At 32.7% G+C, this 19,431-nt stretch overlaps 1 protein-coding gene across 1 annotated transcript; it reads right to left on the bottom strand.

The window, feature by feature from the left end:
* Nucleotides 1-15,484: 15,484 nt before the first annotated feature.
* Nucleotides 15,485-19,103, bottom strand: LOC133830695 (replication protein A 70 kDa DNA-binding subunit B-like). Its single transcript, XM_062260733.1, has 12 exons — nt 18,826-19,103; nt 18,434-18,580; nt 18,123-18,341; nt 17,833-18,010; nt 17,475-17,745; nt 17,294-17,396; nt 17,056-17,180; nt 16,868-16,946; nt 16,640-16,784; nt 16,348-16,508; nt 16,135-16,255; nt 15,485-16,036 (listed from the first exon to the last, which is right to left on the bottom strand). Exons 1-12 carry the CDS (start codon nt 18,954-18,956, stop codon nt 15,839-15,841), a joined length of 1,878 nt encoding a protein of 625 aa, XP_062116717.1. The 5' UTR covers nt 18,957-19,103; the 3' UTR covers nt 15,485-15,838.
* Nucleotides 19,104-19,431: the final 328 nt, after the last annotated feature.

Raw genomic sequence — 19,431 nt, 5'->3', positions numbered from 1 at the left:
AAGATCGGATGTATTTGTTACATCGGGCAGGACCGATATTGACAATTGATAAGGTAAGTAAACATACCGTTATTATCTATTCTAGTCATATCATATAGTTGACCATAGGTCAATTCAGTCTCAATTCTGAGTGGTTAGTATTCTAACTAATTGTATTATTTGAGTTCTTTGACTTGTTCGTTACCAGCATACCCTACGGACTAGCCCATACTTACATCTTGGGAACTCGGTAGTATAATTGAGTGGGAGTGTTAATCATAGATATGAACATCTATAGCTTCTGATGAAGAAGTGAAACGACGGTTTCCTTTTAGTTTGGTTCAAGGTGTTAAATGATAGAGATCTCATTTCAGTAATTAAATTAGTTTACTGAAATATCATTTACAAGGAACTAAGTGTTTTAAGGATAAAATACAATGAAGGGTAAAACGGTATTTTAGTCCTATCTCATTGTAGACCGTCTATAGAGGATTGAGTGACAATTATGGTTGTAACAATGGATAATTAATAGCGTATCTATATTTGTTATAGAGCGTTCTATGAATTCAAGAGTGCAATTCCAAGTCTATAGTGGAGTCACGAGGAATTAATAAGTTAGTAAATTTATTTGTTAGGTTTATGATAACTTATTGGAGCTTGATTTCATAGGCCCATGGTCCCCATTGTACCTTGGATAAAATCATCTAGATAGTCTCAATTAATTGATTTAATCATCAATTAAAATTATCAAAGTTGACCAGGTCAATTTTGGATAGTTTCACAGAGTTGTGTAATTTTGAGAAGAAAAGAGAAATTATGGCAGATTTATTAATTAAGATAAATTGGTATCTAAATTAATAAATAAGTTTAAATCAAGGTTCAAATTATAAATAATTAATTTGATAAAGGATTTAAATAATTATTTAATTAATTAAATCAATAGAAAATAATACAGGCCTTGATTTTAAGTCCAATGGGCTTATAATCAAATGAGAAATTTCACGGGCCTATAGCCCATGATAATTTCGACCTAGGGCTTCAAAATAGTTATTATTTTATTGATTTTTTAATTAAATTAAATGGCATAATTGAGTCTATAAAAGGAGTGCTTAGAGAGAAGTCAATAAAAGAAGTTTGTAAGTCACAAGTCAGATTTTCTAATAGTTTTAGATTCTCTCTAAACACAAGTCCTTTTCTAAACCTCTTTGTTATTTTCTCTTCTTCTCTCTATATCTATCTCATGTGATGAGAGTTGCCCACACTAGTCTAGGTGGTTCTAAGGATACATTGGAAGATTGTGAAGAAAATAGAAGATTGGTTTAGTTTCTTGATAATACTCTGCGACATAGAGGATACAAGAGTTAGAGAAACTAAAGGAAGGACTCTTAATTCCGCTGCGTATACTGTAAGTATTATATTATTTGTTTATTTTTTAATTCAATTTTAGAAACATGTTTTAGGTTATCTTGTATTAATTTGTTTAATATTAGATATACATGAAAATAAATAAAGATCATGTATAAGCTTTTTTCCAACAACTGGCCTCAGAGCCTTTGGTAATATTTATTTTCATGCATGAACATGTTTAAAATTGGATTATTTGATATGTTTGAATAATTGGATGGTTTTCATGTTTTTATGAGCATATTGATTTTATGTGAATTTTAGCAATTTTTAGGTTATTTTGTTGTATTTTCTATGCTATTAATTTTTATATATGCTTTATTTTGTGTAAAACATGTTAAAAATTAATTAGAAAATGGTTTTGGTTTAAAAAAATTGCTCAAAAAAATTTTAGAAAAATTTGCATTGGCTGCCATGCGCGCGCGCGCCTCGCCCACGCACCGTGCGCACCACCCGTGCGCCACCCGCGTGCCCCGCGCGCACGCCCCTGCAGCCGCGCGCGCATGCCCAACCCGCACGCGCACGCGATGAACAGTACCCGTGGTACTGTTCATCCAATTATTTTTTTTAATTATTTTTTTAAAGAAAATAAAATTTGTTGAAATTTATTATTTATAATCAAAACCAAAAATATCTTTTTTTTTTTTGTTTTATCATTTAAATTTTTTTTTAAATAAGATATTTTTGTTAGTTGAGAATTAAGTAATTAGATATTTTCTACAAATATTCAAATTCAAATTTAAAAATAGACTAACAACTTTATCTTAAATCTTTTAATATATTAAAATATTAGAATTATGATATCAGATATTTAATATATTTTCATTTAAATTCTTGATATTTTTATTAAATCTTTATTTGAAAATATAAATATCTTTTTATTCTATAGTTTTTAATATTTAAATTATTTGAAATTTGAACATTGTTAGTTAGATATTTTTATGGATATTTGAATTTATTTAACTATTTGAGATATTTTAGGGTTGTTATAACTATTTGTATTTTATTATTTTTAAATAGTTAAAATATTAGATAATAGTTGTAACAACACAAGATATTTTTAGAAAATAGTTTAGATATTGATTTTAAAATTTAAAATTAGTTAAATTTTGAAAAATATCATTTTTTTCAGCCAATTAACAAAATATATTTTTTTAATAAATGAGATTTAAATTAACTTTGGTTAATTGTTGATAAATCCTATTTAAATTAAATTAATATTTTTTTTCAAATTAACCTAAAACCAAGTTGATTGTTGATAAATGAAATTTAAATTAACTATTGTTAATTGTTGATAAATTTCATTTAAATTGACTTATTTTTTGTAAAAATTTAATTAATTTGAATTTTTTTTAATAAATTCTAGATAATTAATTGTGGTATTTTTGCAAATGAAATAAATTGTGGTATTTTTGCATAAATTCATAGAATTGCTCATATAGTAACATGATTAGGCCCATCCAATTATAACATGTCTGTTTGCACTATATGTGGTATTTTTGCAATTCGGCTTAGATGCATATAGTGGCCCATATGCTTGTTAGATATATGGTATTTTGCCAAATAAAATATTCATAAAATGATAGGCTTTATTTGGGCCCATTAGAAAATGTAAAGTTTAAATTCTTCCCTTGTGGGTGATTCTACTTGTGAAGGCCCATTTGCTTTGCATGACTATAGTGGGCCTAATCAATTAATAACAATTAATAAAACGAAGGTTTAAATTCCTGTCTTTTGGACCTTGTATGGAAGATAGGGGCATTTGTAGTGGGAACGACATACTGGACCCAGCCCTCCTCCATACAAGCCCAATTGTTAAGGCTCATTTACCCGAGTTGGACTTAATTGTATAGGGGCATTATATTAGTTAAACCTAAATATTGATTAGTAACAAATTAATTCTAAATTAATTGAATTTGTTTCAATGTGACACTTTAGAATTAATAAGAAATTATAGGACTTTGGTTTTAAAAATTTTAATCTGTTTGATTTTTTTTGGAAAACCATAGTCATTAATTTTCTAAAAATAAATAATAAAAATACTAATTTTAATTTTATAATGAGCTTATTTTAAGAATTTTATTCGATCTCCACCGTTGGTTTAACATAGGAAATAGCTTAATGGGGCCTCAAGGCGCTTTGATTCGTCCCCCTACGGAAGATGTTCATTAGTTATTTTGACAAGGTTAGATTTCAAAAGATAGATAATTATAGGTCAAATTCTACTAGACTCACCCCTACGGTGACTACTAGGACTAAATCTATGATTATTGAAACCGTGGGTCTAGCTCATAAAATAAGAGATTTTGTTTTCTTATTTTGATCGAATAGTAGGTTGTTAATAATGGTGTCAATTATTAAATGAGTTTACAACTCTATTTAACTAGTGGTATTTTTGACTCTCGCCAACCGGGACAAAGATATCATAGATTAGTTAAAAAAAACCTAAAGAAATAGAGATATGATTGTTTTTGGTATTTTTTCTCATATCTTACATATTTTTGGTATATGTTGTGCTATTTCTTGAAATTTGTGTGAATAGAAGTTTTATTGAGCAAATGTGATTGATTTCTATTTTATTGATAATTTGTAGTTTTAAGTTAAGTAATGTCTGTGTCTACTCCCATCCTTTCTCAACTTTTGATGGAGAAAACTTCCTTAATTGGAAGCAGAATATCAACATAGAGTTGATTGGTGACAACTCTGAATTCGTCATGATTGAGGAATCCCTAGAACGAGCACCGTGTCTGCACGTTAGTGATGGCACCGTCAATGCTCGTGATGGTACCGTAAATGCTTGGATAACACCGTCTCCACACGTACGTGATGGCACCGTGAATTATCTGATGGCATCGTGTCTGCACGTTCGTGCTCAACTCAACTATGGTCTGACGCAGCTCATGAACGAGTTTCAGATTATTGAACCTGTCATGGGTGGACCTAGTAAAGGAGGTGAAAATAAGACTGCTAATGTTGCTGCTCATCTAGCTAAGGCTGAAGCTAACCCAGCTTCATCTTCGAAAGCTAGAAAAGGAAAGGTGGACAAAACAACAACCCCAAGCCTACAAAGGCTGCAAAGACGAGTGCACAACCACGTGCACAGACGTCTAAGGGGAAGAACATGAAAAATAAGAAAGGTAAAGATAAGTGCTTTCAATGCAAAGAGAAGGGGCATTGGAAATGAGATTGCCCTAAGTTTCTAGCAGCGAAAAACAAAGGTAATGATTATAGTTCATTTATCTTGGAAACATGTGTTTTAGAGAATGATAAATCCGTTTGGATTAATGATTCTAGAACTACTAACCATGTTTGTAACTGTTTACAGCTTCTTGAATAGTGGGAGGAAGTGAACGAAGGCGACTTAAAGCTTAGAGTTGGGAACGGAGCGTTCGTTAAGGTCCAAGCTAGAGGAATAGCTCGTCTGAAGTTTGGAAATAAATACTTAATTTTAAAAGTTGTATTTTTTATTCCGGATTTTAGTAGAAATTTAATTTCAGTTTCCATGTTGCAATTAGAACGATTTGTTATGACTTTCACAAGTTTTAATATATCTATTTCTTTCAATGGATGACAATTTTGTATTGCATGTTTGGAAAATGGGCTTTATATTCTGCGACCTAACGAACCCCTAGCTCTTAACAATGATTTATTCAAAGTAGCTAAACCTAGGACCAATAAACGTCAAAAGACCGATAACAAAAATATGACGTATTTATGGCACTTGAGACTAGGTCACATTGGCTATGATAGGATTCAAAGACTTACAAAGGACAGACCTTTGAGGGAACTCACCTTAGGTGAATTACCTGTCTGTGAATCTTGTCTAGAAGGCAAACTGACCAAGCGTCCATTCCCTGCAAAGGGTGATAGGGCCAAAGAACCACTTGGTCTTGTGCATTCAGATGTTTGTGGACCTTTGAATGTACAAGCCAGGGGTAGTTTTGAGTATTTTGTCACTTTCATTGACGATTACTCTAGATACTCATGTCTTTACCTAATGCATAGGAAATCAGAAACATTTTCAAAGTTTCAGGAATTCCTAGCAATGGCTCGGAACCAATTAGGTAAAACGTTAAAGATCTTGCGATCTGATAGGGGTGGAGAATATTTGCATATGCAGTTCCAATATCATTTAAGTGAACTTGGGATTTTATCACAACTTACTGCCCCAGGTACTCCGCAACAAAATGGTGTAGCGGAACGCCGAAACAGAACTTTATTGGAAATGGTTAAATGCATGCTTAGTTACTCAACTCTACCAACTTCTTTCTGGGGACATGCAATTGAAACCGTGAATGACATTCTCAATGTCGTGCCGTCAAAATCAATCCCCAAAACACCTTTAGAACGCTGGAATGGTCGTGAACCTAGTTTACGCCATTATAGAATCTGGGGGTGTCCCGCTCACGTCCTGAGGAAAAAGGAGGCAAAGCTAGAACCGCGAACTGAAGTTTGCATGTTTGTTGGCTATCTTAAAGGTACTCGGGGTGGAATTTTCTATAGTCATTCAGAAAAGAAAGTGTTTACTTCTACAAATGCTAATTTTCTGGAAAATGACTATGTCCAGGACTTTAAACCTCGCAGTAAAGTAGTTTTAGAGGAGATGGTTAAAGAATTGACTCCAACCAATGTTCCATCGTCATCAACGTGAGTTGATGATGAAATTCCCACTCTTCATGTACAACCGACGCAAGTCGATTTAAATGAAGAAAGTACCATTGTTCCTGAGAAAACAGTCACGGAGCCTCGTCGTAGTGGGAGGGTTTCTAGAAACCCAGTTCGCTATGGTTTGGATGGTGAAACCAATATGGTTGTTGGTGACACTAGTGATGATGATCCATTGTCTTTCCAATAGGCAATGGCTAGCCCTGAAAAGGAACTATGGCTCGAAGCCATGAAACAGGAAATGGAGTCTATGTACTCAAATTCCGTTTGGGATCTTGTGGAAACACCTAGTGACTTTAGGGCCATTGGGTGCAAGTGGATCTACAAGAAGAAACGAGGTGTTGATGGAAATATTGAGACTTATAAAGCTCGATTAGTGGCAAAGGGTTATACCCAAAGAGAAGGCGTGGACTATGAGGAAACTTTTAGTCCGGTAGCCATGCTCAAATCCATTCGCATCCTCCTATCCATAGCAGCCGCTCTCGACTATGAGATCTGGAAAATGGACGTCAAGACAACTTTTCTTAATGGAAAGCTTGACGAAGTCATTTATATGGATCAACCAGAAGGATTTAGAGTATTTGGACAAGAAGGAAAAGTTTGCAAGTTGAATAGGTCCATCTATGGACTTAAGCAAGCTTCTCGTTCCTGGAATCTTAGGTTTGATGAAATAATCATAACCTATGGCTTTGAAAAAAATATTGATGAGCCCTGTGTTTACCAACTGAAGGCAAATCAAATAGTGGTATTCCTGGTTCTTTATGTAGATGATATCTTACTCATTGGGAACAATGTTAAGAAATTATCAGATGTGAAGAATTGGTTGAGCACTCAATTCCAGATGAAGGATTTGGGTGAAGCAAGTTATGTTCTAGGTATCCAGATCATCAGGGATAGAAAGAACAAACTTTTAGCTCTATCTAAAACAGCTTACATAGATAAAGTGCTTGAACGTTTTTCAATGACAAATTCCAAGAAAGGGTGTCTACCGTCCCGCCATGGAAATCATCTTTAAAAGAAGCAGTCTCCCCAGACTCCTGAAGAGGAAGATGCAATGAGAAAAGTTCCTTATGCATCTGCAGTTGGAAGTCTGATGTATGCCGTGTTGTGTACTAGACCAGATATCTGATATGCAGTGGGAGTAGTGAGCAGGTATCAGTCAAACCCAGGACCGGAACATTGGATAGCAGTTAAGCATATCCTGAAGTATTTGAGACGGACTAGGGATTATATGTTAGTCTACAAGGGTGGTGTTCTAAACCCTGTAGGCTACACCGATTCAGATTTTCAGACTGATGTCGATGACAAAAAGTCTACTTCTGGAATGGTGTTTACTCTTGGGGGTGGAGCTGTGATTTGGAGAAGCGTAAAGCAATCTGCAATCTCATATTCCACCATGGAGGCTGAGTACATAGCTGCGTCAGAAGCAGCTAAGGAAATAGTCTGGCTAAAGAAGTTCTATTCGGATCTTGGTGTTATTCCAGAAATGGATAAACTGCTTGTGTTGTTTTGTGACAATACAGGAGCGATAGCCAACTCGAAAGAACCTCGAAGTCACAAGAGGAGTAAGCATATAGAAAGGAAGTATCACATTATTCGAAAATATGTGGCCAGGGGAGATGTGAAGGTTATGAAGATTGCAACTGAAGACAATCTTGCGGATCCGTTTACAAAGACACTACCAAAAGCTACATTTGATAAGCATATCAAGGAAATGGGATTAGTAGAATTAAGGCATTAGTTTCAATTAGTGCAAGTGGGAGTTTGTTGGGGTTTTATGCCCTAATTAAAACCCAAATTCTTTGTAATCTCATTTTATTATCAATAAAAGAATAGAAATTATTTTTTGACTTGGTCAATCACTTTGCTCACATGTTTTATTTTCATGATTATTTGTTTAATATAAACTTCTATTAAATCCCGAGCATATAGCTAATCTTATTTATAGTGACGTAATCACAGTGGAATATAAATATGATTATATGTTCAAAATAAGTTAGTCCTAAGATTAGTCAGTGCACCGGATTTACACTGACTTGCCAATCTACGATATGATCTACTTACACATTACAGTGTTATGTTCTTTCCAGAACATTAGCAAAGTAGATAAGATCGGATGTATTTGTTACATCGGACTGGACCGATATTGACAGTTGATAAGATAAGTAAACATATCGTTATTATCTATTCTAGTCATATCATATAGTTGACCATAGGTCAATTCAGTCTCAATTCTGAGCGGTTAGTATTCTAACTAATTGTATTATTTGAGTTCTTTGACTTGTTCGTTACCAGCTTCCCTACGGACTAGCCCATACTTACATCTTGGGAACTCAGTAGTATAATTGAGTGGGAGTGTTAATCATAGATATGAACATCTATAGCTTCTGATGAAGAAGTGAAACGACGGTTTCCTTTTAGTTTGGTTCAAGGTGTTAAATGATAGAGATCTCATTTCAATAATTAAATTAGTTTACTGAAATATCATTTACAAGGAACTAAGTGTTTTAAGGATAAAATACAATGAAGGGTAAAACGGTATTTTAGTCCTATCTCATTGTAGACCGTCTATAGAGGATTGAGTGACAATTATGGTTGTAACAATGGATAATTAATAGCATATCTATATTTGTTAAAGATCCTTCTATGAATTCAAGAGTGCAATTCCAAGTCTATAGTGGAGTCACGAGGAATTAATAAGTTAGTAAATTTATTTGTTAGATTTATGATAACTTATTGGAGCTTGATTTCATAGGCCCATGGTCCCCATTGTACCTTGGATAAAATCATCTAGATAGTCTCAATTAATTGATTTAATCATCAATTAAAATTATCAAAGTTGACCAGGTCAATTTTGGATAGTTTCACAGAGTTGTGTAATTTTGAGAAGAAAAGAGAAATTATGGCAGATTTATTAATTAAGATAAATTGGTATCTAAATTAATAAATAAGTTTAAATCATGGTTCAAATTATAAATAATTAATTTGATAAAGGATTTAAATAATTATTTAATTAATTAAATCAATAGAAAATAATACAGGCCTTGATTTTAAGTCCAATGGGCTTATAATCAAATGGGAAATTTCACGGGCCTATAGCCCATGATAATTTCGACCTAGGGCTTCAAAATGGCTATTATTTTATTGATTTTTTAATTAAATTAAATGGCCCAATTGAGTCTATAAAATGAGTGCTTAGAGAGAGGTCAATAAAAGAAGTTTGTAAGTTACAAGTCAGATTTTCTGATAGTTTTAGATTCTCTCTAAACACAAGTCCTTTTCTAAACCTCTTTGTTATTTTCTCTTCTTCTCTCTATATCTATCTCATGTGTTGAGAGTTGCCCACACTAGTCTAGGTAGTTCTAAGGATACATTGGAAGATTGTGAAGAAAATAGAAGATCGGTTCAGTTTCTTGATAATACTCTGCGACAGAGAGGATACAAGAGTTAGAGAAACTGAAGGAAGGACTCTTAATTCCGCTGCGTATACTGTAAGTATTATATTATTTGTTTCTCTTTGAATTCAATTTTAGAAATATGTTTTAGGCTATCTTGTATTAATTTGTTTAATATTAGATATACATGAAAATAAATAAAGATCTTGTATAAGCTTTTTTCCAACACTTCCCTCATTAAAACACTATGTACAAGTTGTGCTTGCCATGCAGTACTTGGCAAATCCAAAAAATGACCAAAAGGAGTTCTTCTTAATATAGCCTTCTGCTTCTTGGTGAAAACTTTTTTCAAATCAGTTATAACCTCTTGTTTATTCCATTGTTGAACCTTACTTCCAAACTAAAACTGTGGTTTGATCATATAATGCACAGCCTGAAAAAAATAGAACACAGTTACCACAAAAAGGAAAATTAAAATAGATAATATCTACAACATTAAAAAGCCATACACATCTAAGGAAACCAGTTACTTAAGTTAACCAGCTACATTACAACATATAAAAGACAAAAATAAATAAAATATAAAACAAGAACACTTAAAAATCACAAATAAAAATGATTACGTAGCAAAATTAGAAACAGACACTCACAAAAAGAAACCAATTACTTACCAAAGTAACCAGTTACCTTGAAAATTAAACAACACATGAAAAAGCATACACAGCTAGGGTAACCAATTACCTGTAGATTTAACAAGCTACATTACAACATATACAAGGAAAAAAAATCAACTATAAAACAGCAACACCTAAAAATCACAATTAAAAATGATTACTTACAATCATTATAAACAAACACTCACAAAGAAACCAGTTACTTACCAAAAGTAACTAGTTACCTTGAAAAGTAAACAATACATGAAAAAAGTATTCACAGTTAGGGTAACCAATTACTTGTAAACTTAACAAGCTACATTACAACCTATACAAAGCAAAAATATATCAAATATATAAACAAGAACACTTAAAAATCACAAATAAATGATCACTTAGCATCATTAAAAATACACTCTAAAAAAGGAACCAATTACTTACCAAAGTAACTGGTTACCTTAACAATTAAACAACACATTTAAAATACGAATAATCTCAAAATAACCAGTTACCTATAACCAAAAAATGTATCAATAAAGCACATTAAACAGAAATATAGTAACCGGTTACTGAGCATATAGAAATTTGTTAACTATAAATAACCTAAACAACCTACTAAGTAAAAAAAACAACAATAAAAACATGAAAGTAAGAAACTAAAATACCAAATTGTTAGTCTCGTCGATAATTACAGGTCCACAGGGCTTCAATCCTCCCCCATGACTTCGAGGAGAATGTCATAATTTTACTAACGCTCCAGTCTCATTAGTGGACTTAGAAGGGTCAGCATTCACCCCCTTTTGAACCATTTCTACACAAACACAAAAACAAAACAAAGCATTAAAACCACAGAGACAAACTACTGCATTAAACTAAAATACTAAAACAGGCCAATAAAGTAACAAAATCTCAACCCATAGACAAAAAACACACAAAAAAATAAGTAAAACTAATTAATATAAATCAAACTAATTCATAAAGGAACTACACCCATCAAACATACCCAGTGAAGTATCATGAGATACTGTGAAAAGTTACATGATCATAAATCATATAAATAAAATGTCAAAAACAAATGTCACTCCCAGACTAACTAGTCTGGAATACCCTCCATCAATAAAAGTATTTATTTTCTTGATGCTTCTATGAAATAAATTTTAATAACTTCATATAAAAGCCTCTAGCATAATGATAGTCATCAGTAGGTATATTTAATAGAAAAAATTTTACAACTGTCATTTTAGTAATAAGTCAAGACACATACCTCACTCAGTCGTACTGCCGCCGGTCGGGACCGTTCGTCGAGCTTGCAGTTGTTCCAGCCCATTTGCCGAGATTCCAGTCCGTTCACAGATCTTTCACTCCTTCTTGTGAAAACTGAAAGGTAAAGTTTTTGAGTGAAAAATAATATAAAAAAGTTAAAATAAAAATGTAAAAATTGAAAAGGTAAAATTTTTTGAGTGAAAAAGGTAGCATAAAATAGTTAAAAAAGTAAATAAATAAAATAAAATTACATAACTACCCTTCCACTTAAATAAAATCTCATTAGTAATAAAAATATGGCATAATCAGGATTTTTCACAAAAATATGAGGAAAAAAGCCATATATTTGTAAACTTCAATAAAAAAAAAAATTCATCTAAAATGTAATTTCCTCTAAGTTACTTCTAATATTCATATAAAGAATTTAAATCTATTAACAGCATTAAGCTTAGTCATAATTTGAAATTAGGTCTAAATTAGATTTTTTCTTCCAAGTTCTACCTAAATTACTAAATCAATTTCAAAGTTGAACATTCTTTGAAAAACATAAAGTACAAATCAATATAAACAATGAATATGAACGATAAAATAAAGATTCAAAAAGAGAATTTATTTATAAACATAGGATTCAATTAAATCCCTAGATAAAAGAAGTTTAGTTCATCAACATAATAGAAAATACCAAAAAAATATCACAAATCATGATTTGAAATTTAAAAGATAAAGATAATTTTATATTATTTTATATAAATAATATAACTTTGATTAAACGAGTGTGACAAAATGTCATTTTGTCAATTGTAACATATAAAAGGGAAGTTACAAATCTGGTTACTGATTTGTAATTCCCAAAATATCATCATAATCAATATGTAAAAGAAGTTACACATTCTTGATTTGATTTTCATGTGATATAATGTTTTATAGCTGGATGCTATTTTAACAACCAATAAGTATTTTGATGTTATAAAATTGCTTGGGAGAAGATTTGGGATGTTTTGGCAGCTGGTAACCAAAATTGTTACTTGGGGTTACAAATCAGTAACCTAACAATTCGGTGTTGAAGAATCTTTTCGATACCTTAAACGTTGTAACACCCCAAGTAATCCCCAAATCATCCATTTAATTACATAAACACCCAATTTATCATTGGAACACCCAAGGGTTTGGTAGAATTTAAAAATCAATTAGTGATCTCAAACTCTATAAATATGACTATTTTACTCACTTAAACACGCTTGTGATGCATGCTCATATTTAGAACACTATGCTGAGTATGAGAGAAGACTTAATAAATCCTCATAAGCATTTCTAGAGAGTATGCCCAAAGTATTCTTATGATGGAGGAAATAGGTTTTAGGACAGATTTTGAACTTTGTTCAAGCCTTAAGATCTTCATCTTCTACCTCTTGTCCTTATGATAATTTACATAAGTCGTGTAATATCTTCTCATCTTTTTCCTTTACTTATATAATATTATTAGTTGATATTATATATTTTTTAGAAATTATAGTAAATGATCCAAAATAATGTTATGAAGAAGCTAATGTCCTTATTTTTAAAATTATAGAGAAATTATCATTTTATATTGTTGATTACTTAAGTTATTATTTTGCACCAAGTCCCAAGTGAATATTAGGGTTTACCTAAGGCTAAAAAGGTTAAAGAGTGTAAGGGTAAATATAAAATTTCGCTATACTAATTTGTTGTATTAGATCGTTTGTTGATTTTTTTTTAAAACTAAGACATTTATCTAAATAATTATTGTTTTGGGGGCTATTTTGCTCGTTGCCCCTATATTTTTTGTGTTAATTTTTTCTAATAGATAAAATAAAACTTAAGATGAAAAGATAAAACTATAAGTGATTATTCGTCATCAATAGCCAATTATTTTGTGTTTTTCTCTCAAAAAATTTGTTCTCCACATTTAACACACCTCCCCAAGCCCTGGCTAGAAGGCTCGCATAGCTGAGAACACTTTTTTTTATTTGACATTTCTCAATAAAACTAGCATAACTTTATAGACTTAAACTTTTTCAAAATATATATTTTTCAAAAATATTTTCATCATAAACTATAAATCAATCATTATAAATAAAAAAATATATAAATTTAGCCCATATATTTTATCTGAATACTCGATCAACCTTTATGCTTTTATGCTTTTTTGTTAAATGATAAAACGAATATGTGTTTTACAAAATAAAACAAAATAATATCTTGAATTTAATTTTAATCAAACAATTTTTCGACGAGAGTAAAATACTATTAAATTTTTGAATTAATGAATTTATTAAATAATAAAATATAAAAGAAAAAAAAACATATATTTAATTTTTTTTCAATCTCCTCCTCTCTTCTTTTCCCCTTCCTTCCCGATCTTCTCCTCTTCTTCTCTTCGGTTCTTCTTCTTCTTCTTAGTTTTATAAATTAAAAACTAATAAAAAATAATTAATTAAAAAAATAAGGATATAACAAAAATTAAGCTTAATCTCTCACTCTGTTCTTCTCTTCTTCCTCATTTTCCAGAACGACTAAGAACCCATCACCTTCAACATCCAACTCAAATTGTAAACCACTATCATTAAGACCAAAGCCTCTATAAGCACTCATTATCATCAAGGACAAAATCAGATTTTTTTTTTTAATTCAATAAAAGGAGTGAAAAATCAGATTAAATCAATTTAAAATCAAACCAAGGAACAAACAAAATTAATTCCAAATTTTGAACCCAATTTAAACCAAACCCAGAGACATGAACATTAACTATTCAAATCCAAGTAGGATTTCTTTAACAACAACATTAACTATTCAAATCAGGAGACAAATACATTCAGATTAGATTGAGGAAATGAAACCTCCAATTTCCTCATCACAGATCCAATTAAACCCACCTAAAAAATTCACAAATTAACAAATTGCTCAGATTTTGCTCATCACAAATTCAATCATATTCAGTTAAAAAAACATTATTCACAAATAAATTTCTAAATGCTTCATCTAACACAGACCCAAATGGACAGCTTCAAACCTTCGACTTCTCAACTTCAGAACCGAACACAAACTTGAATCAGAGGAGCTTTAACAAACATACATAAACTCCCAGAAACGGAGCTTAAACCAGATGGAAAGTCTCGTTGAACCACTAGATGGAGACTTTCGAAGTCGAGCTTGAGCAACGCGATGAACAAGATACAAGCCTCATTACCCAGTCGGCTGAATCTTTCCCCACTGATTCTCCATTGACGAAAATGGGAAAGAGCTACTGCCCAACCAAGATTGAAGTACGACCCTAGAACCTTGAACCTAGAAATATCCGTCGACCTCCCGTCAGCTAGATCTGGCAAGCCTCACATCAACCAGATTTACCGATCCGGCAAGCCTCCCATCAACCAAAATAACCCAGATACTTGCTCATCGACGAACGATGACGATGGAGGGGTACACACCCATCGTGAGTGGAAGAAGAAGACCCATTCCCAGGCCAAGGAAGAAGAAGAAGAGTCGGAAAGGAAGAATAAAAAAACTCTGTTTTAATTAAAGACTAATTTTGTTTTGATATTTGATTTTAAATTTTAAATGAAATATTATACCAAAAGAGAAGAGAGAGGAGATGGAAAAGAAAAATAAAATTAAATATATTTTTTTCATTTTAAAATTTATTTTTTATTATTTAATAAATTCATTCATTCATAAATTTAAGTGTATTTTAGACCTAAAAATTTAACCAAAATCAAATATAGAATATTATTTGGTTTCATTTGGCAAAACACTATATTCATTTTATCATTTAAAAAAACATAGAAATAGATCAAATATTAAGACAAAATATAAGAGCTAAATTGTTATTTTCCCTATAAAATATAAAGAAATACACCTAAACATACTAAATTAATGCAAATTTTTTATATCTAGCAAGTACCCAACCCTATAAAAACTGTTAATGTAATCTTGAAGTAAATAGAAACTGTCCTTAGAATAGGCTTGTAAATATTTGATTTGGCGAATAGCAAATAGCAAATATTATCTCTTGACTGCTCATTGGCTAGTTAGAGTTGCATTTTCTCCTAATCTATTGCCCCAAGGCTATTGGTTAACCATTGTGACATTTAAAATACATATTAGTCAAGTGAAACAAACTATCATTTCTAAAGTATAAACTCATTCCGTTTGGCTGCTATGTAGTCTTTGCTAAACACTCAAGAAAGACATTGCACATTTTTGCATGCTACTCAATTACAAGTCAACCAGAGATAGCTTATATAGGAAAATCGATTAACTTTAACACGACTAGAATTCAAAACCAATAAAACACCTGTTTTGATCGGAATACTAAACATTATGTGCAAAGGCACGCAAAATAACATCCTAATATAAGACTTGAGACTTCCCTAAAGTGGAAAATGGAGCCAGATATCTCAAGGGGAAAGTATATTAGCCAAAGACTAGTGTCTTCATTAGTTAACCAAATAAACATTATCAGGAAGCTCTCATCTTTGATATCTCCTCTAGCAAAAATCTTGATTCAACAGCATAATCAACAGGGGCAATGGCCCTGACTGTTAACCTTTGCCTCTTTTCATTGTTGTACTCGTTTTGAGAAACACTGATCCGGAAAAGATGAGGAACCCAGGTAGCTTGTTTTAATTTTTGCTCAAACAAGTTGTCTTCTCCCTCCTAAAAAGGTCAAATTAAAATAAAAAAATTCAGTTCTCACTTGTTCATACTTGAGCTTATACACAAAGGAGCAGTTTTAACTTCTAAAGGCAATATACCTGATTTTTCAGTGTATTAAGCTCATCTGCTGAACTCCCAATGATCCTTTCTGCTTCTTCATTAAATGCAGAAACATAAGCTTCACCACTTGCATCTGATGCTTTAATCACCAATATATATCTGTAAAGGAAAAAAAAGAACGTTAGAAAGGCAAGGGAACCACTATAAAGCTGTACCCCCACATCTATAAGAACAGGTTCAGAAAGCCATGCCTTAAGCAGCACTCTTCATCATTCTTCTGGCATCCTTCACACCAAAAACCAGAACCAATAGCTTCTGTGACTTTCTTGTTACAAGTTTTGCAAGCCCGATACCACATTGTCTGATCAGGTTTGATAAAGCTAACATATGCTCTGATGCTGAAATATGCAGGCTGCAAAGAGACAAATCCATATCATTATTTAATAAAATTAAAAGTCGTAAGCAAAATTTTCTCCCCTTCATTTTTTTTCATAAGAACTATATATGTTTTGCAACAAAGAGTAAATGACAACTATTTAATACCTTGTCATCGCCTAAGGATGGGTTTTCAGTTATATGAGACAGAGAGACTCTATCATTGTACATGGATCTTCCTCCATTCCTGGATGATGGGCTCATACCAGTGCCAACAGATGCCAACGAGGCCACTTTACCTTCAGAATCAAACCTGAAAACAAATAAAGGATGTTAATATCACCAAATACAAGAGGCCATTAATATATAACAATAACTAGCTCAACAATAACCTACCAAGATTTCAAATTCTTTGCTTCTGGTATATCTGGATTTACCATTAGCATGCTTCTGCTTAATGTTGACAGAGACAAGCCTACAAGAGAAGTAAAATGACACACTAAGCATAGGCACCTTTATTCTGTCTTAATTTTCTCAATGACTGCACAAATGGAAAACTATTCCATTTTAAAACCTAAAAGTACCTTGAAAATCTCCAACTTTGAGAGACTTAATAGCAACTACAGGAGATTGATCGGCAATATCCAACAATTGCTGGCCTACACTTGTTGCAAGCTCATTCCACAAGGAAACCACAACCGTCTTTTTACTGCAATTCAACCAGCCAGTGTTAAAAATCTTGGTAAAAGATAAATAAATGAATAAAGATCTTGGTAAATTTAACAGCAATAATAGACATTCAGGAAAAGGTATTTGGGTTACCTCTCATCAGAAATTGTAATATCACGCTTTGGAATACTTTCATTGTTGCTCTTTCTTCTGATGCTCATTGTTGGGGAGACACTTTGAACAACACCTACAACATCTGAACATGCAACAAAAGCAACATTTTAGATAAATGGAAATCATGATTTGAAAAGGAACTCCTAGAAGGGATTCTTACCAACAAGTTCCTTCCCGCTAACATAGGGACCCAACATGTCAATTGGGACAAAATTGAATTTCGTTTCAGGAACAAAAGCTGCTTCACTGCTTACTTCCTCCACTTCAGAGTTCTCGTTCAAAGTCATCTCATAATCATTTTGCACCGTCTTAAACTGCTTGTTAGCAACCTTAAGAGTCCCCTTTGAAATATAATAAACCTTCCCCAATTCAAACTTGTCATAGAACTTCCTTGCAGCTTCATTAAACATAGTTGCTTGAATTTGGGTTCCCTGCAAAATTTAGCATACGATTCTAAATCAATCACTGGAAAAGTGACGCTATACTGGGCAGATAACAAAACAAACAAGCTTGCTTACTTCTTCATCCGTCAATTCCACATTAAATACACAGCCTTCACCTCTAGCATTTTTATACGTACGCATGTTTCCTTTGTTTGTAACCCGGACCTTTATTGTCCAACTGCCTTGATAAGGATTCAAAGAAACAAGGGGATGAACTCTGCGAGTCATGGCCATCCGTCCAGCTGGGGCCATACTGAAATTTAAATCGAAAGAAAAATCATAAACACACATCACAAGATTTTCCACACAGCATTACAGGTTTTGAACCGAAAGAAATGCCACATGGTAAAGTAGACAAAACTTACTTTCCATGCTGCTCATGAACGATTTGAGCAGCTGATTTAGAAATGATTTCCTGCTTGGGCTTTAACAAAACACCAGCATCCGCTCTTTTCACCTCACTCTTGACCTCAATCTCTTGTTTTGGTTTCAAGAAAACGCCAACTCCCTCGCTCTTGATCTCGTCCTTAATTTCCATTTCAAGTGGAGGAGAAACTGTCTCACACTTGGTAATAATAACATATCTAGGGGAGAAAAATTGCACAACCCAGATTACAACATGAACGAAAACACCAAATTCAAAACTTTCAGAATGGGATTTGGAACATGTGCTTACTTTTCTGACTTGCTTGGAATGTCATTCAGAGAATAATCAAGAATGCGAATAAGACCCAGATTCTGAATATCTCCTGAGATAACCTGAGGAGTAATATGTGATGGGAGAATCCCTTTTAGCTTCTTCTTTCCATCACTAGCAGTAAACCTACAAGAATTTATCCAAGTCAGGTCCCAAAGGCTGATCTATTATTTTTGGTTTGTTTGCAAGAAACCCCAACTAAAACTCTCTTGAACGGACCAATGAAAAAGCAACCCAGATATTTATTTACGATATAAAAAAAAATTAAAAAAAACCCAGATAAGAACAAGATCCATATCCTGTACTAAGTAAGAAGATCCATCCGTAAATGAAAGGAAATGAAAATGAAAATAAGAAACAGTGAAACTCACATGTATCGGTTACCCTTGGCATTGAGATCGAGGACCTGGACAACAATGTCCGGCATCTCTGTGGAGGTGTCCGGCGAAGGGTTGGCGAGTATGATTGAAATCGCATCTGGGGTCGGAGCTTTTGCGGCCATTTTGTAGCGTTAGTGTCTCTTTCTCTGGAAGAAAAAGAAGAAGAAGAAGATGAGTGAAGAAATGGAATTATGGAAGTAAAGATAAAGAGAAGAGAGGGGTTTTGTATATGGTGAGAGTGGGGAGTGAGTGGGCGGGAACTTTTGATTTTCTCAAAATCAACTCTTTTTTCCCGCAATCTCTCTCTCTCTCTCTATGAAGAGAATGTTGTTTTTTAATTTGATAACTTTGGCGGCAAAGTGTGAAATGTTAAAATGGTTTCGCTCTCTTTTATTTTTGTTTAGTTTTGTGTAGCGCCAATTGTAAAATGTACTCTATGGTTGCTTTGCAGTTACATTTATGCCCTTCTACGAATTTCGACTTTCCCTCGTGCTGCTGTACCTAAATAAGTAATTACACAAGAGAAAAAGAGTAATCATTTTTTCTGATTAGAGCTTATTTTCAACCGATTTTAATGAATGCTGACAATAGCGATAT

The sequence above is a fragment of the Humulus lupulus genome, chromosome 4 (genome assembly GCF_963169125.1).
Source record: "Humulus lupulus chromosome 4, drHumLupu1.1, whole genome shotgun sequence".
Taxonomy (NCBI): Eukaryota; Viridiplantae; Streptophyta; class Magnoliopsida; order Rosales; family Cannabaceae; genus Humulus; species Humulus lupulus.
This window is presented reverse-complemented; position numbering and strand designations above follow the sequence as displayed.